The following is a 25898-nucleotide window of genomic DNA, read 5'->3' as shown; positions in this document are numbered from 1 at the left end:
CTGGGGCATGGCATCCTGAGAAGCCCCACTCCCCCTCAGAGCTCAGGACTCTGTCCACATGGGCATGGATGGGTCTGCTCTGGGACCTGGTGAGCAACACAGGACAGGGAGGACAGTGGAGTTGTCTCCAGAGCAGTGGTCAGCAAGGGTCAGAGGCCACGACACAGCACACTCCCCGTCTCAGGTGAAGGGTAGCTGGATCCTGGAGGGTTTATTCTAGCAGAGGAGGGGGTGGCAGTGACTGTCCAGTGGCAGGAGCAGGCTCGAATGAGTCAGTGGTGGGCAGATCTGGGCCCTGCAAAGGGCCAGGACCTCAGTGAAGTCCAGGGTCCCCGTGTCAGGCGCACATCTCCAATCGTCAGACACTGAGCAGAAGTCCGGCTTCTGCCCAGCTGGTCCATGGCTCCAGGTGCTGCTGGCCGGCCATCAGCTGCAGGAAGAGAATAGAGTGGCACTGAGGCGGGCTCCCTGCGAGTGTCCCCACAGGAAAAGGAGGCCCACACCCTCCCGAGGGACAAGTGGACCTGCAGGGGAGGGGGACAGTCCCTGTACTCACGTTTGCAGAGCCTGCAGCTCGGGAGGAAGGTTGCACCCAGTGTACACGCCGTTGGTGATGCTGTACTCCAGCAAGGCACCAAAGCAGGGGTCCTAGGGAGGGCCACACGGGCCAGGCATTCAGTCAGGGACACGCTGCAGCTCCCGGAGCCAGGCCTGGCATTCAGTCAGGGACACGCTGCAGCTCCTGGAGCCAGGCCTGGCGCTGCAGACAGGGCGCAGTGCTCAGTTCTCGGGGACCTGGACCGCCCCCCCGCGGGCCGTGCCACGCACAGTGAACTCACTCTGACAAGCACGTGAGGGTTCCCTAAAACAATCAGCAAAGCTTTGGGTCTGGTGATGGCCACGTTGAACCTCTTTGAGTTGGACAGGAAGCCCAAGAAGTAGCGGTCATCCTCGAACCTGTCTTCACTCGAGCGGACCTGAGAACCATACATGAGTGTAGGCGGCATGCAGCTGTCCTGGCATGGACACAGCAGCAGGGCCACACCGGCCAGCAAGAACCAAGGCCTTGTGTTCTAGCATGTTCTAAATCATCTGCACTGTTCCACCATCCAAGACCAAGAAGACAAGGATAAGTGTGGGGTCCTCCCCGGCTGTGGGAGCCTCGGGGACCTCGACACCGGAGACCACCTTCCGGCATGTTCATCTCTTCCTCTTGACCCCCTTCCTGTCTCCTCATCTCTCCTCCTACGGCTCCCTCTCACGGTGGCTTCTAGGAGCCACGGCCCACTCATCCGCCCAGAGCCCGAGTTCAGGACACAAGGGCTGCCTGAGCAGGCCAGCTGGGTCCCCACCGTGGAAATGACGATGACCAGGAACTCCTGCCCCTGGAACTCTTCCACTGACCCCACCTTTACGTCCGCCAAATCCACATTCCGCAACAGGATTTTGATTTTCTCCACCTTCAGAACAGAAAAATAAAGATTAGAGATTGCATGGTACAAATCTGGTCCTGAGATCAAGTACCAATTGACGCACGGGGCTGGGTGCGGTGGTGTAATAGGCTAAGGTCCCGCCTACACCTCTGGCATCCACATGGGCACTGGCTCCTGTCCTAACTGCTCCACTGCTGATCCAGGCCCCCATTTGTGGCTGGCACAGTAGCACAAGATGGCCCAAAGCCTTGGGCCCCTGCACCCATGTGGAAGACCCAGAAGCAGCTCCTGGCTCCCGGCTTTGGACTGGGTCAGCTCCGGCTGTTGCTGCCATTTGTGGAGTGAACCAGTGGATGAAGATCTCTGTCTCTCCTTCTAATTCTGCCTTTTAACTAAATAAATAAGTAAACAAACAAAAAACCCTGCCATGTACAAGGACTGTACGCATGCTCACAGCACTCACGGGAGTTGGCCAACTCATGGGCGGTTATGTGGCCAGCACACACGTCCAGCAGGTGCGTTTAGAACCCAGGCATCCTGCAGTGCTGGACAGCCTCTGCGCAGCCACATGCACCTTCTACTTAGGACACTTCGGTCCACACTGGGCTTATCTGGATGGTAGCCCTCCCCCACGAGGAGCATCTGTCACTGGACAGAAAACCCGTGAAGAGCTTCAGCAGACCTGACACAGTGAGGGGGGGGGCAGCTGTGGTGCCGCAGGGGAATGGCTTCCCACACCAGACTATCACTTCCAGTTTCCACTGCTTCGCTCCCCGACCAGCTCCTGCTGACACACCTGGGAAGGCAGCGGACGGCCTGATGGCTTAGGTGTCTGCCAGTTCCAGGCTTCCACCTGGTCCAGCTGGCAAGCGATTCAGTGGATGGAAGAGCCCTCCCTTTCCATTTCTTGGTTGCTTTTTCAAGTAAATAAATAGTTTTTTAAATTTTATTTTTGGGGCCTGGTGCCATGGCCTAGTGGCTTAAGTCCTTGCTTTAAATGAGCCAGGATCCCACATGGGCACCAGTTCTAATCCCAGAAGCTCCACTTTCCATCCAGTTCCCTGCCTGTGGCCTGGGAAAGCAATCGAGGATGGCCCAAAGCCTTGGGATCCTGCACCTGTGTCGGAGACCCAGAAGAAGCTCCTGGCTCCTGGCTTTGGATCGGCACAGCACTGGTCATTGTGGTCACTTGGGGAGTGAATCATTGGATGAAGATCTTCCTCTCTGTCTCTCCTCCTCTCTGTATATCTGACTTTGTAATTAAAATAAAAGGAATCTTTTTAAAAATTTTGTTTTTGGATGATTTTTACATAGTTGGTTAGGGCGCAAAGAGTCAAGGGCTAAGTGGGCAAGACCATTGTTTCCACATTCTGTTTTCCTGCCTGTATCTGGGGGAAGGGGAAAGACAAAAGGAGAAGCCATACCCAGCCTCCCACCCATCCCAGGGTCCCCGCTGTGGGGAATGTTCTGAAGGCATTGTTAAATGGTTTCAATAGCACCAGTTCTGAATTGCTGGTAATCCCGTCCCTCTAATCATGATGAAATATCTCATGAATCCACTGGCTGACACAGTCCACCTTCGAGTCTCCGCGTGTCCATTCACTGCCAATGCTTGGCTGGGGTAGTTGATTGATTTGTTCTATCCTCTGTCCTCTGTTGTGGTACCAGGTGTCCCCTGCAGGTTCCAGTGGACTGCCATATCCTCCATGTGCACCTGGACATGCTGTCCACTGCTCTAAGCCACTGAGGAGGCCCGGCTCTGACACATGTACTGCAGTCAGCCCATGGAATGTCACCTAAATCAGCCTACACACACACTGGTAGCTGTAATTGCTGGGCCAGTTCTGTCTCCAGCCCCGTGTTTTATGAAATTCAATGGATGTTGGAGCCCAGCCCGATCCTGCCCACCACGTACTCGGCCTTCACACAAACCAGTGGGCGCTGCAGAGCAACCCACAATACCCCCACCAGGCCCACCCCCTGCCCTGGTTCCTGGGCCTGCCAGTATGTACGCAAACTGGTCCAGTGTGCCCCACATCCCACTCAGTTCTCACACGTGTCAATGGGTGCTGAAGCCTAGTTCATCCCAATAAGCCCCGTTTTTCCAGTCCACACTGGTGCTGGTGCATGCCACCATCCCTGCCTGCCCCACTCCTGGTTCTCATGTTCACAAGAGGGAAGTCCCCAATGGGCTCACTCCCACTCCCGGGTCTTGTACTCTCCAGGTGGTTCTGCTCTTTAGCATGGCAAAATCTGCCCCCAGTGCCAGCATCTGCCAGCTGATGCTGCGGCAAAGCCCAGCCAACCCACACCCACTCTGGTTTATGCAAGCACCAGCAGGAACAGTCACCCGAGCCTGGCTTTCCCCTGATCCAGCCCACATGTAGGCCGACAGGTGTCGTAGCCCTGCCCGGTCTGGTCTGCCCCCGACCCTAGCTCTCACACTCACCCATGGGAGTAGTGGCCCAGTAGGGGAGTCTCTGCAGCCCCACTACTGGGTTCACACCCCGCTCCCTTAATCCTGGGTCTCATGTGTGCTGTTTGGGCACTGTGGTCCAATCTAGCATGGCCTGTGTCACCTTGGTGACACACTGTAGCCTGGCTGGGCCAGCCTGCCCCGAATTCCAGTTCTTAAAGAAAAAATGAAAATCAGAATGAGGTGGTGTTTGGCTGGGTGCTTCAGAGAGTGGTTAGGACACCAGCATGATTTTAAAAAAAGATAGCAGGAGGAAACTATTCAGGTTCAATAAAAAGTGAATAAAAGGCTTTAAGAAAAGCTGTCAGAATCACAGAGATCTGGGGGAAGTGTGTGGTAAGTGACTCTGGGGTGGGGGAGGACTTGGAAGGACAGGACAGATGGGGCATTACATATGTGGCACAAGCAGGTGCCAGCATCCCATAGGGGCACTTTGAATCCTGGCTGCTCCACTTCCTGGGAAAACACTGGCCGACGCCCCAAGGGCTTGTCCCCTGCACTCACATGGGGCACTACCAGAAGGACCCTGGCCAGGCCTGGGCCTAATCAGTGAATCATGTGCTCACTCAGGGAGTGAGTCAGCAGATGGAAGATTTTCTCTCTCCTGCTTTTCAAATATTGAAAAAAACAGATAATTTATTTTAGAAAGTGTAAGAGAATCAACTGACAGCCCTGCTGGGCTAGCTGCAGTTCCCACTGGTGAGTGTAAGAGCCAGGAATGGGGATGGACCTTGCTGAACATAGCTGCACCATCCCTTGACGTGTGTGGGCTGGCTCTGGGAGTATGCCAGACTGGCCTAGGGTCTAGCATCCACTGGTGCTCGCGAGAGCCAGAGTGGGTATGGAATGAGCTGATCTAGGTCACAGCACCTGCTGATCCACATGAGAGCCGGGTCTGGGGGTGAGGCAGGCAGGACTTGGCTGCAGTATCCACTGGAGAGAGCCAGAACAGGTGTGGACTGGTCTGTCAAGGCCACAGTGCCTGCTGGTGAAGGTCGGGACTGGAGGTGGGCCAAGTCAGGCTGAGCCAAACACCCACTGGTGTGTGTGTGAGATCCACAGCTGGGAGCTGGTCTGACAGAGATTGGAGAACTCCCCTGTTAAGACACAGCCTTGGCTGGTAAGAGTGAGAACCGAGGCTGGAGCAGTCCAGGCCAGGCCGGGCTATAGTATCTATATGACACATGTGGGTCAGGTCTGGGGGTGGCCCAGGTTGTGTCAGTCTGCAACACTCACAGGCAGGTGTGAGTCAGGATGGGGTGCAGGCCAGGATTGAGGGCTGGCTAGGCTGGGTTAAGCTGCAACATCTGCCAGGGAATGCTGAGGTGAGATGGGTCATGCCAGACTGACCCATCAGTGCACACAGACCCATGGTTGGGAAAACATCAGGTAGAGGGGCTGCAAAGAATCCCCTGCTGAGCCACTGCCCCACTAGTAAGAGTAACAACTGGGATTGGGGGTGGACCTGACTGGGCAGGGCTGCAGCAACTGTTGGCCTATATGTGAGCTGGGTTTGGGGGAGGGCTGGGCTAGGCCAGGCCACTGCGCCCACTGACACATGAAAGGGCCAGGATAAGTGCCCACTTGCAGGCTTTGCCACAGCATCCACTAGAAAGTGCTGGAACGTGATGCAAGTCATGCCAGACTGGCTCACACTACCCCCTGGAAAGTGTAAGATCTGGGACGGTGGGAGTGGACCTTGTGGGGAAACTGTGGGCACTCCTCTGCTGGGATGCATGATAGCCAGGGCTAGAGGTAGACCAAGCTGGACAAGGTGACAGCCCCTATCTGCATACATGTAGACAGGATCGTGGGGTGGGATGGGCTGAGCTAGGCTGCAGGTCCCATAGAGGTGTGTGAGAGCCTGATTGGGATGCAGCACAGACCAGCCTAGTCTGCTGAATGCACTAATGTGTACAAGAACTGGGACTGAGGGTGGGCTTGGTAGGAGTTATTGGGGCTCATCCCACCTAGGCTGCAGTTCTGCTGATGTGCACAGGGCCAGGTTTATGGCATGCTGGGTGGGACTGGCCCACAGCACTCATCAGTTTGCATGGGCCAAGGGGCTGGGGACTACCTTACCAGTCACCCATGTGTGCATAGGCTGATATGGGGGATGGACTGAACCAGACCTTGTACTGGCTGGCATATATGAGCCAGGTCTGAGTCACTACAGGTGAGGTTTAGTAGGGTCCCCAACTGGACCACTAGATTCAAAGCTGTGTCCACAGGGAGAAGCACAGGATTTGTGGTCTAATCTTTGAATCGGGACTGGACTTCTATTGCTGATGCCTATGCAGTGGACAACATGCCCAGGCACTTACGGGACAAGATGGTGCTAACCCATTTGGGCTTGCAGAGGACGGCAGCGTCATGTCAGAAGATGGGGAGCAGAACAGGTTGGACAACTCTCCTGGCTGAGCTTTGGCAGCATGTGTCTGGGTGAGTAGATGTGCTGGGGTGGGCTCTGTCAGCCAGTGGACATAGGAAGGATTTTCTCAACTTGGAGCAGTGAAACCAGCAGTGTCTCAAAACGACCCAAATCAAGCAATACCTCTGAAACATTCTTCTCTACATGGGGTTTCTAAGATGACATCAAGTGGCCATCCCCACCTCTGGGTGCTGATGTCGTCTGGCAGTAGGGGCGGCCCCCTCCCCTTCCCTTCTTTCCTACCCCTGCACCAGATACAGGAGAAAAGGAAAACGGAAGCATTTGTGCCCCTCACCTTCCCCCAGGCCTTGACCATCCCCACCTTCATGTTCCTCAAGGACATGTATCCTTCTCTATGATGTAAAAAGTATCAAAAATTAAACAATCAGAAAAAGTACCCACTGAGGTGGTAAGGTCAGTCCCCTGGTCGGGGAAGTGGACAATATGAGAAGATAATTTAAGAGTTAGCAGCCGACCTCGTGTCCGCATGCCCAGGGTGTGCAGCCAATGGCTCCCACGCCTCCAGTCAAGGTGGCCAGGCGTGTGTTCCTCGGGCATCGGCTGTTACCACAGGGAGCTACACCACTTTCTCTTGAGGTCAACCTTCACCAACAGGGAAACTGGTTCTGCTTTTCAGCAAGGGGGCACTGCCATGATGAATACCTGCACCATCCAACTGCAACTGTGCTGTGGGGGCTTCTTTCTGGGGTGCATTCATGTAAGCTCCTCGACCCCACTGCCCCATACCAGTATTCGGAGAACTTTCCTGGAACAGTGCCTGCACCAGGTGCACTGCCCTCACATACCAAGTGGCTCCTTGGGACAGGGTGCTGTGCTCTGCGCACAGGCCTTTGCCACAGCTGCTCCAACAGGCCGTGGGCTGCAGTGGGTGACCTCTCACGCACAGAGTCCCTCCAATGCAGCCTTCATCTTGGCCCCATACCTGTTTGCGGTAGGGCGTGATGACACCGATGTCGCTGGCTGACACGGGGCTTGTGACACTACGGGCCAGGAGGAGGCAGTAGCGCATGACCTGGACAGCCTCAGCCGGGTTGAACCACGAGGGGCTTCGTCCTTCACGTGCCTCACTGCCCTGGTCAGTCAGGAGAGAAAGCCTTGTTTATTCACCGATGCTCAGCAGGGCCTCTGCAGACCCAGGGCAGCTATCATGGCAGCTGTACCCACGTTGGGGAAGGTATACCACACAGAGGCTGGCTGGCAGCATCGGCATGGTCAGAGCCTGGGGGCCTGCTGAGAGCCAGCTGCAATAATCCATGTCCAGGGGCCGCACAAGGCCCTGTTGAGGGCTGGGGGTCCCCACCTTTCCCCCAGGTCCCCATCCGCTCCCCTCCAGCCATGGGCCTTCTCTGAGCTGCCTTGTGGCCGCATCTCAAGTAACTGCATCCTCCTGGGAACAGGTGACTTTCCAGCACTAAGAGACACAGAGAAGGGAGGGAAGGATCAGAGCAAGCCATGTAGCCTTGCGTGCTACCTCCTTCCTCCGGTGCCCTCTGGGCTCCCACACGGCAGGCAGGAACCCATCACTGAAACCATCACCACTACCTCTTAGGGTCTATGCTGCCAAGAAGCTGTAGTCATGAATCGAATCTGGGAATCAAACCCAGAGATCTGGTGTTGGTGTAGGCGTCCTGACCCAAGGCCTTGTGTCCATCCGAAGAGCATTTCCAACCTGGACCCAGCCCTCCCACAGACTGCACTGGAGTACACTGGGGAGAGCCAAGATGGAGCCCACACACGGAGCCCAGGAGAGAGTGAGGACGGTCTGCAGCTGAGCACACAGGGAGCCACAAGCACACGAAGCTGGGGCAGGTGCTGTACTGTGGCATGCAGCGGGCCATGCTGCTGGCTGGGACACCCACACCCCTATCCCAGTGCAGCAGTGAGTCCATGCACCCTGCAGGCCACGGGCAGCCGCTGAAGAACCTGGGACTCAGACCCCATGGAGCAGCCCTGGGTGGAGCTGCACCTGGCCCAGCCCTAAAAGCTGACAGGTGTTTGCTGAGCAGATGGAGTGACCTGCCCCTGATGCACTTTCAAGTCAATGAAAATAAACATTTTAAAATGAAGCTAAACAAAAACAAATACACAAACAAAAAACAACTTTGAAGGGATAAACAAAACTGTTAGCAAGGACATGGGGGAATTAATTTTGGGGGATATAATGCTAAAAACACAAGCAAAAACTAAATAGATAAATTAGATCAAATTAAAACTTGATGTGTTACAATGGGGCTCAGGCTTAGCAGCTAAGACACCAGTAACTCCCACGTCCCCGTCACAGCACCTGGTTTACGTCCACAGTCTGAACAGTCAGAACAGCCCACTGCTCCACACCAGCAGAGTCAGAACAGTCAGAACAGCCCACTTGCTCCACGCCAGCACACAGTCAGAACAGCCCACTGCTCCACGCCAGCACACAGAACAGAACAGTCAGAACAGCCCACTGCTCCACACCAGCACACAGTCAGAACAGAACAGTCAGAACAGCCCACTGCTCCATACCAGCACAGTCAGCACAGTCAGAACAGCCCACTGCTCCACACCAGCACAGTCAGCACAGTCAGAACAGCCCACTGCTCCACACCAGCACAGTCAGAACAGCCCACTGCTCCACGCCAGCACACAGAACAGAACAGTCAGAACAGCCCACTGTTCCACACCAGCACACAGTCAGAACAGAACAGTCAGAACAGCCCACTGCTCCATACCAGCAGAGTCAGAACAGTCAGAACAGCCCACTGCTCCACACCAGCACAGTCAGCACAGTCAGAACAGCCCATTGCTCCACACCAGTACAGTCAGAACAGCCCACTGCTCCACACCAGCACACAGAACAGAACAGTCAGAACAGCCCACTGCTCCACACCAGCACAGTCAGAACAGTCAGAACAGCCCACTGCTCCACACCAGCACAGTCAGAACAGTCAGAACAGCCCACTTGCTCCACGCCAGCATACAGTCAGAACAGTCAGAACAGCCCACTGCTCCACACCAGCACAGTCAGAACAGTCAGAACAGCCCACTTGCTCCACACCAGCACACAGTCAGAACAGTCAGAACAGCCCACTGCTCCACACCAGCACAGTCAGAACAGCCCACTGCTCCACACCAGCACACAGAACAGAACAGTCAGAACAGCCCACTGCTCCACACCAGCACACAGAACAGAACAGTCAGAACAGCCCACTGCTCCACGCCAGCACAGTCAGAACAGCCCACTGCTCCACACCAGCACACAGAACAGAACAGTCAGAACAGCCCACTGCTCCACACCAGCACACAGAACAGAACAGTCAGAACAGCCCACTGCTCCACGCCAGCACACAGTCAGAACAGTCAGAACAGCCCACTGCCCCACGCCAGCACACAGTCAGAACAGCCCACTGCTCCACACCAGCACACAGTCAGAAGAACTAATGTCTGCAATCTGAGTGCCCACAGCAAAAATGTGCACCCACACAGTGGGGTAACAAGCTAGCAAATTCAATTCAATTCAGTATTTTTATCTGAAACGCAGATTTAACACAAAAAGGAGAGATGTGGGGAGTTCTATTTGCTGGCTCATTCCCCAAATGACTGCAGTGGCCAGAACTGAGCCAATCCAATACCAAGAGCCAGGAGCTTCTTCTGGCTTCCCAAATGGGTATAGGGGCCAAGGACAAGTGGAGCAGCCAGGACTTGAACTGGCACCCCTATGGGATGGGATGCCAATGCCACAGGTATAGGATTAGCCTGCTATGCCACTGTGCCGGCTCTAAGAGTTTTCCATTTTGTTTGAAAGGTAGAGAGAGACAGCAGAGAAGTATCCTCCAAGTGTTGACTGTCCCACCAGCAGGGAGCCGGGCAGAGACAGAGCAGCCCGGTCTGCGAGGGGAGCGCCGATGGCTTGATGCTGCCACTGCAGTTCAGAGAAACACGAAGAGGAGAAGAGACTGGGCGCTGCTAAGAGCCTGACAAGATGGCAAGGTTTTGGAGCTAGGTTTCAACTGATGAGTACACTTAACGTACTAGCTCCACAGCTAAAAATGCATCCCAGGAAGACCTCCATTCTGCCACAACAAAAGTGGCTATTCCGGAATTGACTGATTTTCAGGATTTTTTTTTTTCTAAAATGCTAAACCATCTATAATTGATCATTTTAGATTTATAGTAAATGACTTAAGCAACTTTAAAAACAATGGGTTGAAAAAATTTTTTGAGACTTATTTGTTTTTATTGGAAAAACAGATAGGCAGATCTTCCATTTGCTGATTCACTCCCCACGTGGTCGCAACAACCAAAGCTGAGTTGATCCGAAGGTAGGAGCCAGGAGCCTCTTCCGGGTCTCCCATGTGGGTGCAGGGTCTCAAGGCTCTGGGCTGTCCTCTTCTGCTTTCCCAGGCCACAGGCAGGGAGCTGGATGGGAAGTGGAGCAGCCAGGGTATGAACTGGCACTCACATGCAGTTCCAGTGCTTGCAAGACGGGGACTTTAGCCACTAGGTTATGCACCGGCCCAGGATGGAAATTTCTAGCAGGAGATATCTAACCAGATAAAAGAGCATCAGGTGAGTGACAAACACTCCAGCAGCAGCACAGCAGGAAGAGCTGGCGGGCAGGGCTGGGTTCGCTCTCCAACTGCTCTCCGTGTGAGACCTGGCTGCTTGTTCTGGGACAAGAGGCAGGGAAGCACCAGCCCAGGAACAGTGAGGTGGCAGCAGTGACGTCACAGATCAGCCTTTAAGGCTGATGCCATCCAAGGGCCTTGGCACACACAGCAGAGCAGCTGTGTAAGACAGCCTAATTAGAGACAAGTTTTGTATTTGTGCTGTGATACAGTGGGACATGACAGCAGCATGTGTGGACACTGGTTCAAGTCCCAGCTCTCCCTGCTCAAGTCCTGGGAGAGCAGTGAGGATGGCCCAAAGCTTGGTCCTGCCTTCCAGGGGAGATACTGCACAGGACTCCAGCTCCTTGCTCGCGGCTGGCTCTGCTCTGGCTGCAGCCTTTTAGGGAGATTCAATGCATATCGGATGCAAGGCTTTCTCTCTCTAACCATTTTTCAAACAAATTCTCTTTTAAGCACAGTTTTGAGGTGAGGCTTGCATTTTTCTCACTGGGTTCCCCTGAGGCTCACCCTGCATGGACCACACAGAACAAAGCCTGCCGGGCTCAGGAGCCTCCCCAGATTGTGTCCCACAGGCAGGCCTGCCCTCGAGCTCCCATCCTGCGTCACACACTCACTATGTCCATGAATCCCCTCATGGCTCACTGGGCTGATTTCTAACCCAGTCAAGGGACTCTCTCCACCACAACTTCTAGTTTCTCCTTAAAATGATACAAGTTTCAGGCACAGAGCTGCATCCAAGTGTTCAGAGGACACCACAATTCAGACAGGCAGAGTGGGACAACAGGTGCCAACAGCAGGGTTCAGCCTTTAGGTACCATAACAGCCGGGGCTGGGCCACAGCCCAGAGCAGGACTGCACTGCAATCTGGTCTCCCTGGGGGCGGCAGGAACCCCCTGTGCTGTGCCCCAAGGTCTGCACTGCAACAGGGACCTATACCCAGGCACCTCTGATGTGGAATGCCCACCAACCTTGCTTTTCTGACACTCATGGAAGCATCCAAGGAGGGATGAAGCCGGCAAGACAGTGGGTGGAAACTGAGGACCGCTCTGCCTGCTCCTCAGAAGCCCCTCACCCCCAAGGCTGGGGGTGAGTCCATCCACTGCCAAAGACCCCGGCAGGTTTTCCTGAGGGGCTCAATGAGAAGCAACCAGGACAGGCTTGTAGGTGGAGCTCTATCATCTGGGGGCGGTGCCCCGACACAGCTTCTCCTGCACCGTAGGCGCAGCCTTCATTCTTTCAGGGGTTGATGCAAAATTTGACCTTTAGCTGTAGCAACGTAATTCTCAACCAAGCGCCTGAGTCCCGGGCTGCTGAGTCCCCTCACCTCCCGGATCCAGGCTCAGGCCAGCGGCTGCACTGCCACTCCTGGGGCTTCCCCTTGCCTGCTGAGTCCTGTCCGCTCCTCTGGCCTTGCCCAGGCCCTGGACGCTCCAAGCTCTCGCAGCCTGGGCGCACACAGCGTCTGTCTCATACCCTGGGGCATACTCAGGTCAGTGCAGGGACTCCAGCGGCAAAGACCCTTCCTCACTGCCTTCCCTTTCTTTGCCCGTCAAAGCCTAGCGCCAGGCCTGTGCCATCCCAGGCTCATGGACAAAGCCCGCCAAGTGCCCATGCCCAGCAGCTCGTGCGTCCCAAGTAGCTGTGCCCACACTTACCCTCACCCCGTGGAAGACAAGTGGGAAACCTTTTTTAGGCAGCTTCTCCCAGCCCAGCAAAGAGGTCACGACCTTGGGGTCTGCACAGACCTCGAGCTCCTTGTGGTAGAAGAGCCGGGAGGGCAGGGCCAGCAGGGCCGAGTGGGACCTGTAGTTCTTCACCAGCTTTGTCACCTGGAGAGAGGGGACGAGGGCAGTCACAAAACAGGGCCTCTGCAAGGGGTGGGGGTGTGGGGTCTGCCTCCCCATCATCGCAGCCAGTACCCTGGTGCCTCCACCTTCACAAACAGGAAAGGCCTTCCCGCCCCTGGCCTGGGCCTCTGAGAAGGTAGGCAAGAGGCAGGCACGGCACCCACTGTGGATCCCAGGCTTGCAGCTGCAGCCTCCGCACAAGGCTGAGGACCCTGCCAGGCTGGTGGTCATGATGACCGCACAGGGCTGGGCCACAGCTGGGACACTCACTCTGCAGTTCTTCCTGAGCTGCTCCTGGCCTAGGACTTCTTCATTAAAGTATTAACTTATTTACTTGCAAGTCAGTTACCCAGAGAGCAGAGACACAGATCCGATGGTTCTCCCGTTAGGGCTGTGTAAGGAGCTCACTGGGGTCTCACGTGTAAGGTTGGGGCCTGACACATGGGCCATCTTCTGGGGCTTTTCCCAGGTCATCAACAGGCTCCCGGCTAGGACACGGCCAGTCTCACAAAGAAGGCCTGGTTACAGGTGGCAGCTGTGCTTGTATGTCACAAGGCTGCCTCCTGGCCCCATGGCTTCAACTCAGGATACAAGCTTTAGTTCACCAGTCAGAACATGCTCAGCCTGAGATGTCAGTCAAAGCCCTGAGCCTGCCTTGCATCACGAGTCAGCCTCACTGGGGTGGGTGCAGGCCTGCTATGCTGCAGGGGAAGGGCACAGGCCATCAGAGCAGTCAGCTGTCCTTCCCAGCTGCTCGAAGAGTTCTCAGGCTCCTCAAGCCCACCCTCGGACCGTGCAGCTCCTTTCTGGGGGTGGCCCTCCTCACCAGCAGACCATCACCCCTCCACACTGACCTGACTCCACTCCCCTTCCCTTGGTCCTTCAGAGGAGTGAAGGTTCAACTGTCCCAGCAGAGGACCTGTTCATCACCAGTCCCAGCCCCACGCTGTCTCCAGCTACACCGACCAGCAGGTGCTACAGATTGAGCTCAGGCGTGCGGCCACGTGGCTCTGTCTCCACATAGCCATGTTGCTGTGGGCAGTGTCTCATCTCAGGATGAGACCTCACACAACCAACAAGACCATGGGGAGATGCTCTGCCAGCCTCTCTGGCAACTTTCTCTTCTTCTTTCAATGTTAATATTTGTTTGAAGGAGTTACAAAGAGGGAGAGACAGATCTTGCACTTGCTGGCTCAGTGGCAGGGGTTGGGCCAGGCTCCCATGCCAGTGCGAGGCCCAAGGACTCGGGTCATTTGCTACTGCTTTCCCAGGTGCACTGGGAGGAGGCTGGTCAGAAGCAAAGTGGCCGGCACAGTGGTATGCAGGTGAGTCCTCTGCCTGCCAGTGCCAGCATCTCATATGGCCACCTGTTTACATCACAGCTGGTTTACTTCCCACCCAGCTTCCCATTAATGCAGACGAATGCAGCAGAGGACGGTCCAAGCCCCTGGATCCCTGCATCTACATGCAAGACCAGAAGCTCCTGGCTCCTGGCTCTGGATCGGCTCAGCTCTGGCTGTTGTGGCATTTGGAGAGTAAACCAGCAGATGCAATACTTCTGTTTCTGTCTCTCATACATAAAATCTGCCTTTTAAATAAAAATCTATTTATTGAAGAGTAGCAGCTGAGACTAGAACTGGTGCCCATATGGGATGCTGGCACTGCAGATAATCTGACCCACTGTACCACACCACTGGCCTTGGCTTTCTCTTGAGAACACACGGAGGTGACCTGCTGCATTCCCACATGGACACAGTGATCCAGCGAACTCTCAGACAGCTGGAGCTTGACTGCCAGCAGCCCGAGCAGGTTCCTGGCTGCCGTCAGCAGGGCCAGCTGCAGATTCCCCAAGGGCTCTCACACAGACCGAGTGCCCCAGGGCTGCATCGGAAGGGGACACTGTTGCCCCTACCAGGAGACTCCTGCCCCAGCTTCTCTGGGCAACAGAGCCCATGCCCAGGGACACAGCCAGGAGACGAGGGAAAGAGGCGTTCCTCGTGGCTGCCAGCCATGTGTGCAGCACTTACCAACAGGGGGTTGTAGGCACCACAAGCACCAAAGGCGTTCTCATCCCTCAGGTATGCTGGCCGTGCCATCAGCCTCTCCAACATGGACACGTTCAGCCCGTAGGCCATGGCCAGCCGCGACTTGATGACTGGGCCAAGCTGCATGGGATCCCCGGCAAGCACAATCTGCACACACAAGGACACCCCAGAACTGAAGGACATAGTGACACACACACACCATGGGAGGGGAGTGTGCTGCAGGCAGACACACACATATCATGGAAGAGGAATATGCACTAGGCTTCTAGCAGTTCAGGGTCAGGGTCCTGTGGTCACTCCGGCTGATGGAGTGAGAAGAGGCTGGGATCACAGAGAACTGGTGCTGGAACTGTGCGGCCAAAGGATGGTCCGCTGGCAGAGGCCTTGGGGATGCAGGAAGAACCACATGGTGCTAAGACACAAGCTCCTTCCCAGAGCACACTTCACACGCTTCCCTATGCACCCCCCACCTGTCTCGGTCCACAGCCTGGCTTTCTCTTCCCAACCTTTTTAAGCTAGCAGAGCCCCAACCATATGTCCTGCCTTCTGGAAATTCCTATCACGCCTGGCTCTTGTAGAGGCTCCCCTGGCCTTTCTCCCCCTCTCCTGTTCAGGGGGAGGCCACAGAGCAGCCAAGATGACCGACTGTCTCCACAGCTACAGGCGCCAAAGGAACTGCCTCTATCCGCTCCCCTGACCTCTGTGCTCACAGGACACACTGACCCGGGGGGCTGGCAGCCTCACAGACTGTGGCCACCCACCAACAGCGCCTGTCACCGTCAGAGACCACAGGGGGGCAGCAGGGGCTTGGGAACCAGCTGAGGGAGAGAAAGTCTGGCCTTTGTGCTGTCCTATCTACCCCCGGGGACATGTGGGAGCTTGCAGAGCATGGGACCCCCAGCTGGTGACTACACCGCTGTAACCCACTGCCCAATATCTCTGTGTCCAGCCAGCGAGTCCCAAAAAGGTGTCTGTGTCCTCCTGGTCCCTGGCTGGGAGACAGCACTGCCCCTCCTACCGCATCTGAACACTGAGAGGCTGCGGCTGCAATGCAGGCAAGCAGGGTCAGGCGCAGACAGCTCACACATGGGCCTCACCTGGCCACTGACGTCGGAGACCAGCCCCAAGGGGATGAGGCATTCTGGCTCACTGGCCTGTCCGGCTTCGTCCACAAAGACGTGGGTGAAATGTCCAATTCTAGGGGAGAGATGACTCAGGTGGAGGCTCTGTCAGATTCTCACAGTCCTGCAGAGCCGATCGGCTCAGCACTGGGGCTCAGCAGGGCTGCTGTGTACAGATGTTCCACAACACGACTCCCCGTGAGTTTTGAAGAGCCTACGGGTGTGCACGTTTAATTACATTTTCTGCACACTTCACTAAGCAGTTCTGTATGTGTGTGCGCGGCCCTGGCATTCACGTCCTACACTGTGGTGGCCCGTGGACACCGGCTCTGGCTCCTGACGCCAGCTTCTTGCCATGTGGAGTCTGGGAGCCAGTGGTGACACTCAGCTGGCTGCACTGGTGCCACTCTCGGGGAGAGCTGGACTGGCTCCCTGGCCCCCAGCTCCAGCTGTCCTGGCCACGGCAGGCATTCAGTGAGTTGGCAGACAGGAGCGCTCACTCTCAAAGACTTTAAAAATTCTTCCCTTAAAAACAGTTTGGAGACAACAGGGTGAGGATGGTCCGGGCACTGCACTGGGGGTCCATGTGCAGCCCCACGTGGCAGTGCACTGCCCAGTGTGTGACCACTGGCACAGGCCGGGCTGGGCCACGGATGGAGACTGTTCTCCATCTGCTCCCTTCCTCCTCACCACCTGTTCTATTGGGACATTGCCTGGCCTGCCAAGGCCCCGAGAGCAACAGACAGTATGGGGCCAACGCCTCCCTGGAGGTCCAAGGAAACCACCTAGGGGGAGATAGTAAGTCCACGGCTCCCAGGCTGTGCAGGCAGGACATGCCCTGGGCCCCTGCCTGCCTGCCCAGCTCTCCTCTCCTAGAGAAGACGAACTCTACCCCCTGGGCCCCATGGGCTGGACAGGTGTGCTTGGGCTGCTCCCATGGAGAAGCACCATGGCTCGGGTCAGGACCGCCGATCTTGCTGAAATGCCAGGGTCCTCAGCAGCTCTCTCACGACAAACATGTGTCAGGGTCGCAGCAGCTCTGACGACAAACATGCGTCAGGGTCCTCAGCAGCTCTGACGACAAACATGCGTCAGGGTCGCAGCAGCTCTCTCACGACAAACATGTGTCAGGGTCGCAGCAGCTGACGACAAACATGCGTCAGGGCCGCAGCAGCTCAGACGACAAACATGCGTCAGGGTCGCAGCAGCTCAGACGACAAACATGCGTCAGGCGGTGCAACAGCAATGATTTCTTGAAGCTGCGCAACAAGATGCTCTGTATTCTGGGGGACCTCATTGCACACTGGTGAAGCCCCGAGTGACTCAGCCTCTCTGTGCGGGCAGGGGGGCAGCTGGAGTCTCCAACACAGTCCACAGGCCCCAGCGAGAGAGGGCCTTATACAGTCCTGTTTGTTTCTGGTCACCATCCTGGGCTTGTATCTTGAGCTCCAGCCCCAATGCCACTTCGTCTTAGCTCAAACAGCCTGCGCGACAAGCCACCCCACCCTCTCAGCAATGGCCTTGTGTTTACTCCATGCGAACTCTCTCCACCATGGGACCCCGTTCCCATCTGCTCGAGCTGCCCCAGGACTCCCCTACTGGGCTGCTCCAGTCTGGGACACTTGAGGCTGGCCAGCTCTTGTGAAAGCCATTGTGGACAGGGCTGACCTGGCAGAGTGGGCAGCACGGCACTCCGAGAAGCTCCCCCGTGCTCTGGGCCCGTGGTGGAGCCAGGCCTGCACATGCTCACCTCACGCCGATCTGGTAGAAGAGGCCAGCGCTGCTGCAGGTGGTGATGATGATACGGAAGCGTGAGGCCTTCCAGATGTCCTCGCCGTCCTTGCAGTACGGTCTGATGGCGTCGATGACGGTCTGCGGCAGGAGGAGGGTCACTTTACCTCTCCAAGCAGTACGCATGGACTCCAGCTGGACAGAATCGACACGCTGCTGCCCCGCTGCCGCTGCTCAGCTGGGACTCAGTGCCAACCGAGGGCTGTTCCCTCAAATGACAACCCTGCACCTTCTCATGAACCTCCAGCCTGTGCCCACGAGCACACCCTGCGCAGCCTGCCCCCTAAACAACTTGACGTGTTTTCTGGGTTTCATTTATTTTTTCCCAGTGATTTTCAACCTAAAACAGATCAAAAACTTTTAACTTTCTTATCAGGATACTTAAAATCAAATTAGTAAATGAAACCAAAAAGGAACCACACATCTGGATGGCAATAAAAGAGGATCATAACAATTTAATAAGGCACAAGTGCTCACAACAGAACTAACAGCTCATGGGACTAGAAGATAACAAAATACTCAAGAATAAAATCCTGCCATTAGGGCTGTTGAGTGGCTCAGCAGGGAAGACGCGGCTCAGGATACTGGAATGTCTGCTCCCGACTCTAGCCTCCCTCTGACACAGGCCCAGGGCAGCAGGCACCTTGCCTCAAGTACTCCTGGTGCCCTCTGGGGAGACCCAGGCTGAGTTCTGGGCTCCTGGCTTCAGCCTGGGCCAAACCAGACTGTTTGGACCTGCAGAGTGAGTAAGACTCTCTCTCTTTGCTATCAATAAATAACAAACTCTAAAACACTGCACAGTGAGTTAACAGACAGCACTGGGCAGACATGACCCCACGTGACCTTACCTTGCCCCCACTCACCTCCTCAAACCTGCAGGTGGCGTTCACCCTGACCATGGCCGCCGGCCGCAGTACCTTGCTCTCATGCAAGCGCAAGCACACCAAGTCAGCGGCACTGTTGGAGGGGGCGCACACCAGAATCCGACTGTCCGCCAAGGCATGATGGACCTTCGTCAGGGACACAAGAGACACCGAGTCACAGCTGCAAGGTCTGAGGCCACAGCCCACTCAGGACACAGGCAGGTGCTCACAGCTCAGTGTGGCTCCTGCCTCCTCAGGCACAGGAGGTGGAAGCAAAGTTCCAGAAATGTTAGCAGAACGGGGCTCTGACTTCTCTAAGGCAAGTTCAGTGCAGCAAAATTTCCCTGTGACTGGAACTTAAGACTGTGGGCTGCAAACTGTTGTGTAAATGAACCATTCGCTTCTAAACTCGCGAGCTTTTAGCTACACCTCCCCCGCCCGGCATCCTGCCTATGTTCCCAAGCACTCTGCTTTCTCATCCAGTGTGCCCCACCCGTGAGGACCGGGCACAGCACAGCAGTGGGCACCATCCTCACCTGCAACACAGCCTCGATGATCGTCACCGTCTTCCCAGTGCCAGGGGGTCCAAAAAGAATATATGGCAGTGGGCGGCAGTCCCCACTCAGAATTCTTCGAACCGCCAACTTCTGATTCTCGTTGAGCACTGGGTTAAAAAACTCCTTGTCTTTTGCTTTGGGACTCTCGGTTTCGCTGACTGTATTTAAAGCAGATTCAGAGGGAGGCCAGGAAGCCCGCCTCAGGCTGGGCCAGGACCAGCTCTGCAGGCCACCACCCACACACAGAGCCACACATGCCTCAGGCTGGGCCAGGACCAGCTCTGCAGGCCACCACCCACACACAGAGCCACACATGCCCCTTAGTGTCCCGGTCCCTTGCACAGAGCCCACGCTCCAAAGCCTCTCTCAAGCACCCACAGGAAAGCCCGGCCCCGCCCTTCAGCGTCCTGTCCCCTTTCCTGTAGGCCCCAGGCCCCAGGCCCCGCCACCCTCCTGGGCACGTACCCCCACTGTCCGTCTCGGCAGCCCCCGGCTGCTCCGCGGCACCGACAGTCCTCTCTGTTGCAGCGGCTTTGGTTTGGTCCGTCACAGAGTTTCTGTTCTGGAAATCATCGTGCAGAACATGGTTAAAACCAGGAGTCCTGCGCTTCCACTGGTCTGTTTACAATCAGAGAGCACACACACTTGGACACACAAGCCTGACAGAAAGCCACAGAGAAAGTCCATGCTTCCTGCCTAATTCCCTTTCAAAAACTCCAGCTCAGGGCCCAGCGTAGTAGCCTAGTGGCTAAAGTCCTCACCTTGCACATGCCAGAATCTCATATGGGCACACGTTCTGATCCCAGAAGCCCCACTTCCCATCCAGCTCCCTGTTTGTGGCCTGGGAAAGCAACAGAGGATGGCCCAAAGCCTTGGGACCCTGCACCCAACACAGGAGACCCGGAAGAAGCTCCTGACTCCTGGCTTTGGGTCGGCTCAGCTCCGGCCTTTGCAGCTGCTTGGGGAGTGAATCAGATGGAAGATCTTCCTCTCTGTCTCTCCTCTTCTCTATGTATCTGACTTTCTAACAAAAAACTCCAATAAATTAAAAAAACAACACCCAAGTAGGGTTAGGTGACACTATAGGTTCTTGTGGCCCCTGGCCAGGCACTGCCCTGTCCACTCTCCTGAGGGCATGGGGAGCCCTGTCCTCACAGACTGCTGCCCACAGGGGACAGAGAGGCCTTGAGGTCCTGCAGGCCTGCTTCTGTCATGTTTCAACAGTTCATCCTGGACCAACCAGATGATTCTATTATAAACAAGTGTCGTTCACGACTCTGAATGTACATTTCAAGTCCAACAGTTTGTGGAAAGTGGAATTAAAATTTGATTTGGTGCAAAAAAAATTGAAATCCATTCCTAAAAGAGGGTCTGGGAAATACATATTATGGAACCATCCGGAGACAGATGTCAACTTTCTTGTACCAGACACACTTTTTCAAATCCCTGGCTGCTGCATGCTGATGGGAGTCTCCTTCCTTCCTTTACCTTACAGCCAGCCCCCTTCCACCTGCTGGTTCACTCCCCATGTTCACAATGTCAGGAGCTAAGCTCTTCTGAAGTGAGGAGCCAGAGGCCTCTTCCGGGTCTCCTGTGTTGGGTGTAGGGCCCAAAGCTTTGGCCCATCCTCTATTGCTTTCCCAGGTTATAAGCCGGGAACTAGACGGGAAGTGGGGAAGCTGAGACACGAACTGGTGCCCATATGGAATGGAAGGGGAAGATTCGCCTACTGAGCCACTGCCATGGGCCTGACTTATTTCCTAATTCCATTTCCCTCCCAAACAAATGGATTCAGCGAAAGCCATCAGGTCGCCGCCCAGACATGCAGCAGTGGCTCATGTGAGTCCAGACGTCTGTGCTTTCGATCCACTCCCTAGTCCGGGACACTCTGGGAGACAGCTGAAACCCCCGGGGCAGGCCTGCCTGGCAGGGCTCAACCACAGTACCTGCCGTGTCAGGGCAGGATGGACGTCAGGCTGGGCTGACACTAAGCAGCATGTGAGAAGTGGGTCTGGAGACATTCTGTGGGTTCACTCCATGGGACTGCCATCCCAGCTGGTTTGCTAGAGGGCTGGGAGTGGTGACACACTGAGCTAGGCATAATCATGGAACTCACCAACACTCACGGGTACTGGGGTTGGGAACAGGCTGGGCTGGGTCCAGGCTGTAACACCCACAGGTGCACCCAACAATTGGGTTTGGGATGGACCAGGTCGCAACATCAACCAGCACCAAGACTGACACTGGGTGGCAGACTGCCAGGGAAGAACCTAACAGCCGCTGGTACCTGTTTGATCTGTGTCTAGGAGTGTGCCTGGTGGGGGAACTTGGGGAATTCCCCTGGTGGGCTGTTGCTCCCCCTGGTGAGACCATGAGTCAGGGCTGGGTGTTGGTCAGGCCAGGCAGGGCTGCTTTATCTGTCAGCAAACATGTGGGCTGGCTCTGGGGGAGCAGGCCGGGCAGGTGGGCTGGCTCTGGGGGAGCAGACCAGCATGTGCAGCAGCCAGGGTGGGGTGTGGGCCATGCTGGGCAGGTCTAGCCTGCAGCACCCACCACCAAAACGTGGGACTGGGGGTGGGCCAGGTCAGGCCAGGCCGCAGCATCAAGTGGCAGAGGCCAAGTGGGGTGATGGGTTATGATGGGCTGGGTCAGAGCAACCACTGGCATATGCAAGATCTGTGACTGGGAGCAAGCCTAGTAGGGGAGCTAGGGGGACGTCCCGGCTGGGTTGCAGTTCCCACTATTGAGTGTGAGGTGGAATGGGGCAGCTAACTGGGCTAGACATGACTGCAGCATCCCTTGGCATGGGTGTGAACTGGGTCTGGAGTGCGCCAGACTGGGTGAGGCTCCAGCACCTGAAAGTGCTCACAAGAGAAAGATTTGGTGCAGGACAGGCTGAGCTAGGTCTTGGCACCTGCTGACCACACAAATGTTGGATCTGGGAGTATGCCAGGCAGGGCTGGGCTGTAGCACAGCCAGAATGGGTGTGGGCTGGTCAGACAACTCTGTTGTACCTGCCAGGACAGGAGGTGGGGCGAGTCAGGCTAGGCCAAGAACCCACCAATATACCTGAAAACTGTGACTGGGAGGTGACTTATTTGAGGAGCTTGGGGCTCCTCTGTCAGGACGCAGTTCCTGTAGGTGAGCACAAGAACCAGGCTGGGAGCAGCCCAGACCAGGCGAGGTTACAATCTCAGCCAGCATACATGTGGCTCAGGTCTGGAGGCAGGCCAAGCTGGGCCAGTTCGTAACATCCACTGGTAGATGTGAGAACCAGGATGGGGTGCGGCCAGTTCACACTAGGGCCAGGACTGGGGGCTGGCCAGGGCTATAAACCTGCATGTGAGCTGCTTGGGGGGGTGGGCAGGTTGGGTTAAGTGACCGTATCCATTGGTACATCCACAAGCTAGAGTAAGAGCAGGCTGGTTGGGCTTTGCTAGGTTGGTCCTAGGACTGAGACAAATCCTGTCAGGTGAGACCACAGAACAACCTGGAAAGTGCAAGATCCAGGCCTGAGAGAGGGCCTAGTAGAGATAGTGTGGGTGCCCCTCAGAAGGCTGCAGCTCCCACTGGTGAGCATGAGAGCCAGAGCTGTGGGTGGGCCTGGCTGGACAGACAGTGGTACTGCTCGCATGCATGTAGCTGGATAGGGGGTTGGTCAGGCTAAGCTAGGCTGCTATGCCCTCTGATGTGTAAGAGAGCTGAATGGGATGCAGGAGAGATTGGACCAGTCTGCTGCAAACATGAGCATACACAGAAACCAGGTCTGGGGACAAGCCTGGTAGGGGTTCCTGAGGGCTGCTCTGATGAGGCTGCAGTTCCTGCTGGGGTATGTGAGGACCAAGTATATAGTGGGAGGGTTAGGCTGGGACAGAGCATCCACTGGTTTGCGTATGATGGGGCTGGGGACAGAACTGACCAGGTGACTACAGCCACCAGAGTGTGTGTAGGCTGATGTGGGTGATGGAATGAGCCGGACCCCGCACTGGCTGGCACATACCTGAGTCAGGTCCGGGGTTATCTCTGGTGAGGTTTCTTTGGGGACTCCCTCCCAACTGGACCACTGGACTCAGAACTCCTACCAAGGGGAAAACCACAGGACCTGAGGTCTGACTGTGGAGTGCATGTGTCAGAACTGGGTCTCCTTGGTTGCTGAAGTCTGTGAAGTGACAGCACAGCCAGAATCGCATGGGCGACATGACAGTTCATGGAGGCCTGCAGATGGACTGTCAGCCTGTGGACCTTGGAATCGTTTCCTCAACACTGGAGCAACAAAACCAATATCACAGAACTATGGAAACCACTTAAGGAGTGCCCTTGGGATATACTCCACATCGGGAGTCCTAGGATGACATCGGGTGGCTGTCCCTCGTCCCTGATGTGGCTAGGTTCTGGGAGCAGTCCTCTCCCCTTCTCTCTCCCCCCCCCCCCGATACCAGAAGAAAGAAAATTGGAAGCAATTGTCTCATCTACTTTCCCCAGACCTTGACACTCCCACACTGATCAGTGTGGGCATACAAAACCAACTATGTAAACATCATCAAAAAGAAAATACATTTATTATACAAATACCCCGCAACACTCACCAAGACCGCAAATGTAGCAGTCTGTGTTACGCTCCTTCCACACTTTCTCTTGCATGCACCAGCACGTGAACCTGTCTGGGTTTCAGGAGTATCTCGCTGTGCTCCACTTAAGACACAGCAGTCATGTCGAGCTCCCACACAACTGCCTGCCCAGGCCCCTGTGGTTACTTGTGCATCAGAGTCCTCATTACAGACCCGTCAGCTGGCACGAAGCAGTCTAGATATTCACTCACTGCCACCTGCTCACACGTCAGAGGCCACGGCAGCAAAGCCTTACCTTGGAGGCAGACTCTCCGTCGTTTCGGGCATCTTGTGTGAGGTTCCAACTCACTGTCACTTGGGGAGACTGTAAAATGACTTCTTCTGGAAACAAAACTTGGAAAGCAAGCAGAGGGCAAGGGCAGATGTTAGTGCAGAACTCAGGCCAGCGTGGCCCCTGCTGCACCTCCCCTAGCGTCCTCCAGCGTGTGCCTCCTGGGACCCCCTCACAGTGCTGCCACAGCTCCACTGCACTGTCTCCAGCCATGTGGAAGGCAGAGCAACTCAGCTCTCAAATACTCATGTGTGATGCTCTACAGAGTTGAACAAGTAAGAAAACATGAACATTCTTTAGGAGAAAATAAATGGGCTGGCACGAGTTAGGCTATTGCCTGCAACACAAGCACCCCACGAGGGTCCTGGTTTGAGTCCCAGCTGCTCCACTTCTGATCTGGCTTCCTGCCAACGCATCTGGGAAGCAACAGACGGAGCACAAGCGCCTGGGCCCAAGCACCCGCTGGGAGACCCAGCCCACCTCCAGTCATCAATAGCCATCTGGGAAGCAAACCAGAAGACGGAAGATCTTTCTTACTCTGGTTTTAAAACAAAAACATGTTAAGAGATGGAAGCTTCATTTAAAAACATGTGGCTATCACACGGTTTCCCTCTAACACGTGACAGGAGACTATTTGAACACCATGCACCCCACTGGCCCCCGAGGTTACAGTCACTCTGCAGGAAGACTCACAAACAGTACCTTTGACACCCAAGTGGATGACTTGCTCCAGTGCAAAATGACATCGTCTGCTCGTGGTCCTACCGGACAGACAAGGAGAAACACCATGAGTTAGAATCATGACGGCCGACAGGAGCAACACAAACTTGTGTATCCAGATGCTACAGCCTGAGTTTCACTGCCATGTCATCCTGGGAGGTACCATGGTGACCTGGCCATCAGGGGACGGGCCCCATGATGACAGATGAAGGCCAGTGGCTGGTGACAGTGCAGGGCTTTTCTGTGCCACGTGCTACAGTGAGCAGCAAGACACTGCCCTATTGCCACTGCTTGGGCAGCAGACTCCTCCAGCTTGCAGACAGACCATGTGGAGGTCTGGAAACATGTTTGCCAAGGCACGTGAACTACACGTCTCTACAGAACACGGGGGATCCAGGAGTGCTCCCAACTCTTCAGAAGGAACACCCTTGGTGTCAGAATATTTCCAACAGCATGTAGCTGGGACAGCGGAGGCCTGTGGGATCCTGTTGAGAAGAGGCTCCAGGAACGCGGGGGAGGGCCTGTCCCCACAGTGCACTCCTGCCCCGAGTGGGTCCTTGGGTGGGCTCTCATGCTCTCCTTGATGACAAGCAGGCATCTGTGCTCTGGTCACCAAGGACAGACCGTACTTCTCATCTATTCCTTATTTCAATAATGCTTTGACCAGGTCGTCTTGGCAGCCTCCTTGAACTCTCTGTTCCCAGACATGACCTAATTCTGAGTTGTGTCTGAACTATTGTTTTACTAAGTGTATGAGAACTAACCCTGGAAATAAACTTTGTCAGTTGCCCCGGAGAGTACTGTCCCCCCATTGCTCCCCAGGAACCCACAAGGAGAACTTGTATTTGGCATGAGGACAACACGGACTCTGCTGGGAACACTGCTACTCCAATGGCCAAGGGAACAAGCGGGAAGGTCACTGGACTGGTGAGGGTCTTTTTAGAAACTGACCACAGAGAGCTGAGCCGGGGGCAGCGTAAGTCCACCTCTAAGGAAACAAGACCCCTGAAGAGGAGGACCTGGGCTGCAGCGTGACAGGGCACAGAGGCGATCCCCAGGGGCCTCCTGGGGCTGGAGCCATGGCGCA

The 25898-nt window shown here is 55.6% G+C and overlaps 1 protein-coding gene across 1 annotated transcript in view; it reads right to left on the bottom strand.

Annotated features, from left to right (window-relative positions):
* Positions 1–342: 342 nt before the first annotated feature.
* Positions 343–25898, bottom strand: part of MOV10L1 (Mov10 like RISC complex RNA helicase 1) — a 57818-nt gene continuing 32262 nt past the window's right edge. The window contains exons 14-26 of the mRNA XM_040988404.1: positions 24794–24852; positions 24056–24153; positions 19658–19754; positions 19172–19350; positions 18636–18782; positions 17732–17853; positions 15958–16057; positions 14843–15007; positions 12624–12797; positions 7284–7433; positions 1353–1460; positions 840–977; positions 343–648 (exon numbers count right to left, since the gene is read on the bottom strand). Of these exons, the coding sequence (XP_040844338.1) occupies positions 553–648; positions 840–977; positions 1353–1460; positions 7284–7433; positions 12624–12797; positions 14843–15007; positions 15958–16057; positions 17732–17853; positions 18636–18782; positions 19172–19350; positions 19658–19754; positions 24056–24153; positions 24794–24852 (1633 nt within the window). The 3' untranslated portion in view covers positions 343–552. The remainder of the gene's footprint in view (positions 649–839; positions 978–1352; positions 1461–7283; positions 7434–12623; positions 12798–14842; positions 15008–15957; positions 16058–17731; positions 17854–18635; positions 18783–19171; positions 19351–19657; positions 19755–24055; positions 24154–24793; positions 24853–25898) is intronic.

Source organism: Ochotona curzoniae, unplaced genomic scaffold, assembly GCF_017591425.1.
Source record: "Ochotona curzoniae isolate NIBS_2020 unplaced genomic scaffold, NIBS_Ocur_1.0 contig_1014, whole genome shotgun sequence".
NCBI classification, from domain to species: domain Eukaryota; kingdom Metazoa; phylum Chordata; class Mammalia; order Lagomorpha; family Ochotonidae; genus Ochotona; species Ochotona curzoniae.
This window is presented reverse-complemented; position numbering and strand designations above follow the sequence as displayed.